Source organism: Phacochoerus africanus, chromosome 2 (assembly GCF_016906955.1).
Source record: "Phacochoerus africanus isolate WHEZ1 chromosome 2, ROS_Pafr_v1, whole genome shotgun sequence".
Classification (NCBI taxonomy): Eukaryota; Metazoa; Chordata; class Mammalia; order Artiodactyla; family Suidae; genus Phacochoerus; species Phacochoerus africanus.
Genome location: NC_062545.1, coordinates 277,729,263 through 277,737,795, shown reverse-complemented (window position 1 = coordinate 277,737,795; position 8,533 = coordinate 277,729,263). Strand labels below are relative to the sequence as shown.

General features: G+C 61.9%; 1 protein-coding gene across 1 annotated transcript; it reads right to left on the bottom strand.

The window, feature by feature from the left end:
- Positions 1-572: 572 nt before the first annotated feature.
- FCN2 (ficolin 2) lies at positions 573-6,600 on the bottom strand. The gene is made up of 9 exons (XM_047768869.1): positions 6,251-6,600; positions 5,797-5,910; positions 5,159-5,212; positions 4,765-4,800; positions 3,465-3,497; positions 2,873-3,000; positions 2,577-2,706; positions 1,602-1,736; positions 573-1,035 (listed from the first exon to the last, which is right to left on the bottom strand). Exons 1-9 carry the CDS (start codon positions 6,342-6,344, stop codon positions 788-790), a joined length of 972 nt encoding a protein of 323 aa, XP_047624825.1. The 5' UTR covers positions 6,345-6,600; the 3' UTR covers positions 573-787.
- Positions 6,601-8,533: the final 1,933 nt, after the last annotated feature.

Below are 8,533 nucleotides of genomic sequence, written 5' to 3'. Positions count from 1 at the left end.
AGCAGACACAAGGTTCTAAGGGCACCTTCCTCTCTCAGAGGGGGCTGCCTGGGAAAGTGGGGGTGTCCCCTCGACAGGTGCCGGCTCAGCCTGGGGAGCTTTGTGCTGGGGTCCCCTCCCGGAGCACGGCAGTCAGCCACACCCACCCCTAGTCCATTTCCTGTCCAGACCCTAAAGGGTGTCTGAGTGCTGAGACCCGTGGGGACCCAGGAGCCTGGGCGGCGTGCATGAGCAGGGCCAGCTGGGACTGTGGGGCCACTTCACCTCTGAGCAGGGGTCAGAGGACACTGTCTAGAAGGGCTGAGAGCAAACACTTTCTAGGATGTGGGGGCGCCTGGCTCAGCCCCCCGCCCTCTGCTCAGCCTGAGCTTGGAAACTGCCTGGGGACGGCCGGCTGGGAGGCAACGAGACTCCCGCAGCCTCGCATGGGGGCCCTGCCCGGCCACTCCCATCTTAGACACACCCTCAGGCCAAAGGGCACCTGCAGAGCCAGGTCATGTGGGTGGAGGGACGGATGTGGGCTCAGGACAGCAATCGGAGCACGAAGTGACAGTGGAGTCCCATGCCTGCCGTTAGGTAAGCAAGTGTCTTTATTGAGAATACATGTTGCTGGAGTAACGGTCACTCTTGTCCTCCTAAGAGGGACAGAAGATTGGAAGCTGGTGGAGGTGCAGAGGGCATGGCCCCCACCCAGGGGATGGGATGTGGCCCTTCCACGCCCGGGCGGATAGCGAGCGGGAGCCCCGTGGCCCCTCCCCAGGGAAGGCTCTGGAAGCACTGTCCCGCCCTAGGTGGCCCGAAACTTCATCTCCGACACCTTGTAGCTGTAGTTGTACCCTTTCCCCGAAGTCCAGTTGACGCCGTTTGCATAGCTCCCGTGCGAGCCCCCGAGGTAGCGGCCATTCAGGTTGGACACGTGACAGCTCTTGTACCACCAGGCTCCCTGGTACAGCACTGCACAATTTGAGGAGTACTGGTCGTTGTCCTGGTCTTTGGTGGTGAAGAGGCTGTTGTTGTGGGGCGTCAGGGAATCACCTGCTCAGAAGGGAAATAGCCCAGCTGGCACACAGTGCAGGGAAGTGCTGGGCGGGACACCGGACCAGGTCAGAGCTGTTGCCATGTCCGGGCGTGCCTGTTGCGCACTGCGCAGCTCCAAGGGGGGCCACCCACAGGACCCCAGGAAACATCCCTCTGCTGATGCAGTGGCCTTGGTACCCCCTCATCGGGTCTGCCCTTGCCCACCAACAGGCACCCCCTCACTTAGAGGGGAGCCACTTGTTGCCCCCAAACTCTTCTGTTCCTTCAGGGAGAGCTCCAGCCATGAGAGAATGCATGTTGAACCTTCAGGAAAATGTGCTCAGGAATCACCCTTCCCCATTTTCCACCAATCGTGGTGGTGAATCATAATACCACTGCTGGCCCCACTTTGTCCTGTGTCACATCTTCCTTGTGGCTGCACTTAGGTGTGTGCACAGTGTTGTGTTACCGTGTGCGTGAAGAAACTGGTGAGGCTAAGTCCCCGCCAGCATCACACAGAAGAGGCAGAGCCAGGACACCAAGCAGGTGCAGCCCAGGCCACGGTGCCCGCCGCAGACGCCCACCTGCATTGCCCTCTACGAAGGCTCCCAGGACCAGCTTGTACTTCTCTGCCTCGTCTGCCACCTGGAAGGACCTGTACTTGGCAAACTGGTGGTTGCCCTCAAAGTCCACGAGGTCCACCCGGAGCTCATTGGTTCCTACAGGGGCAGAGGTTCGGGTCTCAGCAGAAGGGCCTCTCCCTCCAGGCGTGGGAGGTGGGAACTGGGGGCCATTCTCAAGGGGTGTCTGAACGTGGCAGCCCAGGGGAAGTTGCCGCAAGTTTGTAGAGAAAGTGCTTGGTTGCACGGGGGTTGGAGGAAACCCACTTCGCACAGGTCCTTCTGCCACACCCGAGATCCCTGCACTTGTAGCCAGTTGATGAGCACGCTCCAAAGTGTACCTTTTCCTGCCCTGGGCTGTGAGGTGGCTCCCCGCCGGCTCTGGGAAGCTGCCTCTGTGGTCCCTTTATCTGGGGAGGGTCAGCTGTCTCGGGAGAGGGCCGTGGGGTCCCGACGGGGGAGGGAAGCTGGGCAATTTTGCAGTCTGCCCTGGACCAGCCGTGACTGACACGCGGGCAGGTGAGCAGGGGCCAGGGTGCTGTACCCGGTCCAGACCCCCAGGGAGTCAGTGTCCCTGGGGATGGCGGCAAACACCAAGTCTCCCCTCTCCGAGCTGTTGCTTCAGGGAGGAGAGCTGGCGGGACGGTAATTAGCGCCGGGGGCGGGGGGCGAGACCCTCCTGTCTTGGGTTCCGAGGCGCCACAGCATCATGGCCAGACAGTGTTTATCCCAAGGTCCTGATGCTCTCTGAGCCTAATGATGCGAGGGGCTAAGGCCGGGTGTGGCGATCCCAGGCCGGCCCGGTGACAAGCCTTCCTGCGGTCAGGGGGGACCACCCGTGGGGCGAGGGGGTTGGGATCGCCGGCTCCGGCTGGTCCAGGGCTGAGGTCCGGGGCCCGCGGAGGTCGGAGCGCCCCCCCCCTCCGCCCAAGGCCCTACCCTGGGCCGTCAGGGCGTGGATGTGGTCGTTCCCCAGCCAGAACTCTCCCAGCTGACTGCCGAAGCCCTGCTTGTACGCGGCCCAGTCCCGGTAGAAGTCCACCGACCCGTCGCTCCTGCGCTGGAAAACCTGTGCGGGTGGGAGAGGGCGGGAGACGGGGGCCTGGCGCCATCCCCAGCACGGGGACCTCGGCGGGCCCTCCCACCCGCGCAGGACCCGGCCGCTGTGACTCCCAGGAGCACACAGCCCACCGCTGCCCGAGCCCCCAGGGCCGTCTCGGGGACGCCGCACTCACGGTCCACCCCCCGCCATCCGTGTCCATGTCACACAGCACCGTCAGGGGCTGGCAGTCCGGCAGGTAGATGGTGTGCCAGCCGCTCAGAAAGTGCCCCCTGGTCAGCAGCTCCTTGCAGGTGCGAGGTCCTGGGAAGGGAAGCGGGGAGGTGGACGCCAGGGCCGGAGCCCTGGGCAGGGGCAGCGGGGGTGGGGGTGGGGCAGGGAGACGCAGGGACCCCTGCTGGGGGAGGGGAAGCCTGCGGCCTGGGACAGGGCCGCAGCCCCCAGGCCAGCCAGCTGCGATGGCCCAGCCCGGTCCACCTGGCCATCCCCCCTCCCAGGGCTGCCCCCATCTCAGTGCTCCGCCCGCTGCCTTGGGGGCTCTTCTATTTTCAGGGCAAGAGACTGGGAAAGTCATGGCCAGTCCTTCTTAAGGCAGCGGACAGGTGTCCAGGCTGTCCACTGTCCTATGGGATTGCCTCATGGAGAAGGAACAGACACAGCCTCTGGGTCCACATGACAGCGGTGGGCCTGGGTGTGGCCAGGTCAGGGCCGGGCCTGGCTGGTGCCACAGGTGTGGCTGGGGAGGGGGATTCAGGGCCATTGCCAACCTGTGAGACACTGCTCGGGTTCCCAAGACTCTCCTGAAGGTGGAAAGAAGAGTGAGCACACATTAAGAATGACACGTCCACACGTGTGTCCCCAACACAGGTCTTCCCAGCGTGACCGTGGAGACGAGCCTCCAGAAACGCCCGCCGCACCCCTGGCTACCTGGGGCGACCACGGCCTTTCCGGGCTTCTGGGGGAAACCAAGTCACCAGCTTTTTACTGACCGGCCCCTTCCTTTGGCTGCCCCGCGCCAAAGACAGCGGCCTCCTCGCTGTGTCCGTCTCAGGCCCCACGTGTCCGGAACAGCCTGTCTTTGCAGCTGGACGTGGGATTAAAGATGGGGCTGCTACCTGGGGGCGGGGCCTCATACGAACATTTTATGTTTGGACTCAACATGTGATTAAACCTGGAGGTTTTCAGGATAAAGACCCTGAGGTTAAAAGAGCACTGATGGGGGGGGAGGGCGTGCAGTTCCTGGGCCCGTCTCTCTGGGTTTTTTAGAATATTTCACAAGGACGTATATGAGAAAATATCTCATTCAGTTCTTTTTTTTGGCTGTGCCTGCAGCGTGCAGAAGTTCCTGGGCCAGAGATCAAACCTGCGCCACGGCTGTGACAACAGCACCCTTAACCCACTGAGCCACCAGGGGACTCCGAAGATGCATTATATTTTATATTACACAAGATATAAATATATAAGTTCATATGCTTATTTATAACACACCTATATATATATATATATATATATATATATATATATATCTTTAAGGGTATTTATTTATTTATTTATTTTTAGAGCCACATCTGCGGTATATGGAAGTTCCCAGTCTAGGAGTCGAATCAATCTGCCTCTGCTGGCCTGTGTCACAGCTACGGCCAAGTGGGATCTGAACCACGTCTGAGACCTCTGCTGCAGCTCACAGCAACGCCAGATCCTTAACCCACTGAGAGAGGCCAGGGATCGAACCCGCATCCTCATGGATACCAGTCAGGTTCTTAACCGCTAAGCCACAGGGGGAGCGCCTCAGCCTTCATATTTTATGTTCCCACGTTTCCTCTCAACAGTCCAGCTGCTGCCATTTGTGGCCCACTCTGGATCTTTAAGAATCGCCCTGGATTTCTTCAGCCCCGGGGGTGGAATCCGGGAGTGCCCGGGGCTGCTGGGACAGGCCAGAGGGGTGCGGCCCCCATCCTGCCCGCCCCTGACACCTCCACCTACTCCCCTGCCCCCTGGGCCGATGCTGCAGGACCCGGAGGCCCCTGCTGGGCACAGTCATCCCCCGGGATGGCAAGAGGGGCTCACCTTTCGGTCCAGGCTCGCCCTTCTCCCCTCGGTCTCCTGGGGAGAGAGGAGGGGTCAGACCGCCCGCAGGGAGAAGGGCTCGTCCCGTCCCCACGCCCTCCCGTGTCCAGAGAGCGGGGCAGGTGTGGGCACACAGGTAACGGAGCCGAGAGACCCCATACATCTGGGCCCAGGTATCTCGGGGCTGGAAGTCCAGGCTGGGCTGTGGTGGGTCCCTCCTCGGCTAACGCAGGGTGTCTGGACCAAGACCTGGGCCAGGGTGAACTGGGTGCTCTCTGGGGTGAGGGTGAGCTCCCCAGGAATGGCATGTGATGCCCCGAAGCTCCCTCCTCTTCCTCCACAGCTGGGGCTGAGGCTCCTGCTCAGGGGTCCCCCCTCCTCGTCGGGCTGTTACCTTTGGGCCCGGGGGGTCCTGGCTCCCCAGGGGCTCCGGGAGGGCCTTGTCCTCCTGCAAGTTTCAACATGTGGCGATGAGCAAACCTCCCTGATCCGGGGACTCCAGGCCTCGCCCTGAGAAACGCCGTGCTTGGATGTACCCTGGGGACCAGCAGGCGGGGACCCTGGATCCCGGCCCCCACAGAGGCCCCTCTCCAGTCAGAGACCAGGGCCAGGAGACCAGGAGGGCTTTCCAGGCCCAGCTCACCCCTCACCGCTGGCAGAAGCCGGGGACCTCTCCCGATGTCCGGGGCGCACATCCCCAGGGAGGTCGGTTCCAGGCACTTTCAGCCCAGGGGGCTCAGTGAGCCTGGGAGGGGCGGGGGTGGGGTCCTGCGGGGTCCACATACAACTCTAGAAACCATGTCCTCCACCAGAACACCCCCCGAGTGCTCGCTGGGGACTGGGAGACCAGCCCCTCCTCGGGGAGTGGCCATCCCGGTGGGCCTCTCGGGGGCCCCCTGGGACACCGCCGCTGAGCGGGGCCAAGGCCAAGCTCCCGACCTGAGATGTGCAGCAGGCACTGCCCACCGGGGATCTGTTTTGAGAAGATCGAGGGCTCAGGGTCCCCCACCCCCGTCCGTCCCCGGCACCTACCCTTCGGTCCATCGGCGCCCACCTCTCCCTTGGGCCCTGCGGCTCCAGGCAGCCCCGGGCAGCCTCGGAGGATGGAGAGCTTGTCCGAGCCCTCCAGACCCACCACCTTGACCTCTGCAGGGAAACAGGCGCTGGTGGGGTGCTCGTCCTGGACCCGAGAGTCCCGCAGAGCCGGCAGTCCACCCCATTCAGGGGGACCTGCCCTGCGGTGACTTGGGCCGGGGCCCCTGGCTGAGGCCGGCATTCCCCCTCCCCCTCCCCGCTGCAGGGTCAGCATGGCAGTAAACTGTTCAGCCCCTCTTTTGAAAAATGACCATCGCCACTCACCACGGAAGACGGCAGGCAGTGAAAGGGCCTAGCAGGGGGCCCGGCCGTGGGGTCGCATCCATGAGGGGAGCCTGTGGCTTCCAGAACCCACCACCCCCAGGTCTCACTCACGGGGCGTCCGACTCACCTGGACAGGTGTCGAGGGCTGGGGCTGCGGAGCACAGGAAGGCAACAAGCAGGACCAGGGGCCTCATGGCCGCGGCCACTCTGCGTGTGTCCATCGCTGGGACCTTTGCCGAGGAAAGATCCCCTCTGCTCTTATAAGGCTGCGGCTGCCCACGGTCACCTCTGGCCCTGTTTCTCTGGCTGGTGGGGACGGCCTCTTCCTCCCCCCACCCCCCGCCCCACCCTCTTCAGGGAGCATTTGACCTCAGTGCTGCCCCGGGAGGGGCCTCATTTCCCCTCCAGCCGGGCCGCCAGGGCTCAGGGGAAGGGCCGCCCACCTCTCCTCCTGCAGCTCTGCCAGCAGCACCCAAGGCCTTCCCGGGGTGCGGGGTGGAGGAATTCATTTGCATTTTATGGGCTTCAAGTCTAGAGTAATCTGGAAACTTCCCCTGGGGTGTCTGGGAGGAGGGACATGTGCTCGGTTTTCCAGCCTGGGGTGCACTTGCCTTCTGGCCGCGGTGGACGTGGACATGCCTCAAAAAGGAGCAGGGGCAGCCAGGCTGAAAATATCACAAAGGGGTGGCCCTGGGATGCTGACAGAGAGGCTGCCCTGCACCAGATTCAGCAGCTCCAGCCTGGGGGGCATGGGGGGGTGCTAGGTAGGGGTGGGAGGCCAGAGCCATAAATTGCTCTGGTTGGGGGGAGGCTACTTAATCCCCACTCCAGGAGGGACCAGGCTGGGTGCCTTTCCACACCTCTTAGGGAAGAGCCAGATCCTGGAGCCAGCTCTCATCGGTGTCCTCCAGGAGAGACAGAGGTGGCAGGGCTGTGCCCCCAACCCCACCCCAACAGCCCCTGCCCAGGTACTGGGATCGCAACCCCAAGCCAGACAAAATCTTGTGAGTCTCAAGGGTCCATGGGAGAGCATCTCAACGTCCACGGGCCATGCGGCTGGAGACCAGGACAGTGGCTGGTCCCCGCGGGGCAGGGGAGGAAAAGCAAGGTCCCCCCATCCTGCTGTCCCCCCACTCCCTGCAGAGTCAAGCACAGGAGGGGCCTTAGCACTGGGTCCACTCTGGAGACTCCCCGAGGTGGCCTGGCATCAGGATGCAAAACCTCCCACTGGGGAAGGGGAGGGGGCCTCACGGGGCAGGCGGAGGGGGCCTAGTGTGTGACAGCTGCAGTGGGGCGCCCCCTCTTGTCTCCTCTCCTGTGACCTGTCGAGGGGCCATTTTCTGGGGGTGGTGAAACTCCCTCGGGTGGGGGGAGAGGACAGAACTCTTTGTGGGGGGCTGGTCTTCAGGCCGATGGAGGGCGTTCAGAGAAAGGCCCTCGGCTCCCTGCATTTGCTGCTTTTCAAGCGCCTGCAGCTCAGAAGAGCCGGTTCCCCAAAGCGGCACGTCATGGAGGCAGGGTGTTCTGCCACCTGGACAGAAACGCCTCAGGAGCGGGATGCTGCACCGCATGGTGGGGTGACTCGGCCGGCAGAGGTGGGCTCCCTGGGGACGTGCGGCCAGAACACCGAGCTGGGGCTGGACTGAGGCCTCTTGGCCGCCAGGATCTGTGTGCTTCTCACTGAGTGTAAGACAGAGAGAGACACTGACCCGAACAGTGTCAGGGCTAACATTTTAGGATAAAGACACCAATGTGGGAGTTCCCATCGTGGCGCAGCAGAAGCGAATCTGACGAGGAACCATGAAGTTGGGGGTTCGATCCCTGGCCTCGCTCGGTGGGTTAAGGATCCGGCGTTGCCGTGAGCTGTGGTATAGGTGGCAGATGTGGCTTGGATCCCGCATTGCTGTGGCTGTGGTGCAGGCCGGCAGCTGTACCTCTGATTTGACCCCTAGCCTGGGAACCTCCATCGCCGTGGGTGAGCCCCAAAAAGACAAAAAACCAAAAAATCCCACCAATGATTGGGTATTTGGAGCTTCAGCATCATTCATTCAAATTTCTTTTTTAGCTGGATTATCTTAAATTTTCAGATAATCCAGCTGAAAACATGACCTAGATATTCATGCCGTGACACAACGCAATCGGCAGGCACCGGAGCCCTGGGACGTAGGTTCGATGCCCCCGTCCGGCAAGGTTGGTGGGTTAAGGGTCCGGCGTTTCCTCACGTGCAGAGCAGGTCACAACTGCAGCTCGTGTCTGATCCCTGGCCCGGGACCTCCACGTGCTGCGAGGTGGCCTAAAGAAAGCAATTCATTACTAACATAAATAAATAAATACAATTGAATACAATCGAAAAGATATATTTTAAAAAGAAAGACAAGGTGACCTTGAGTTCGTGACTTTATGCGGAAAT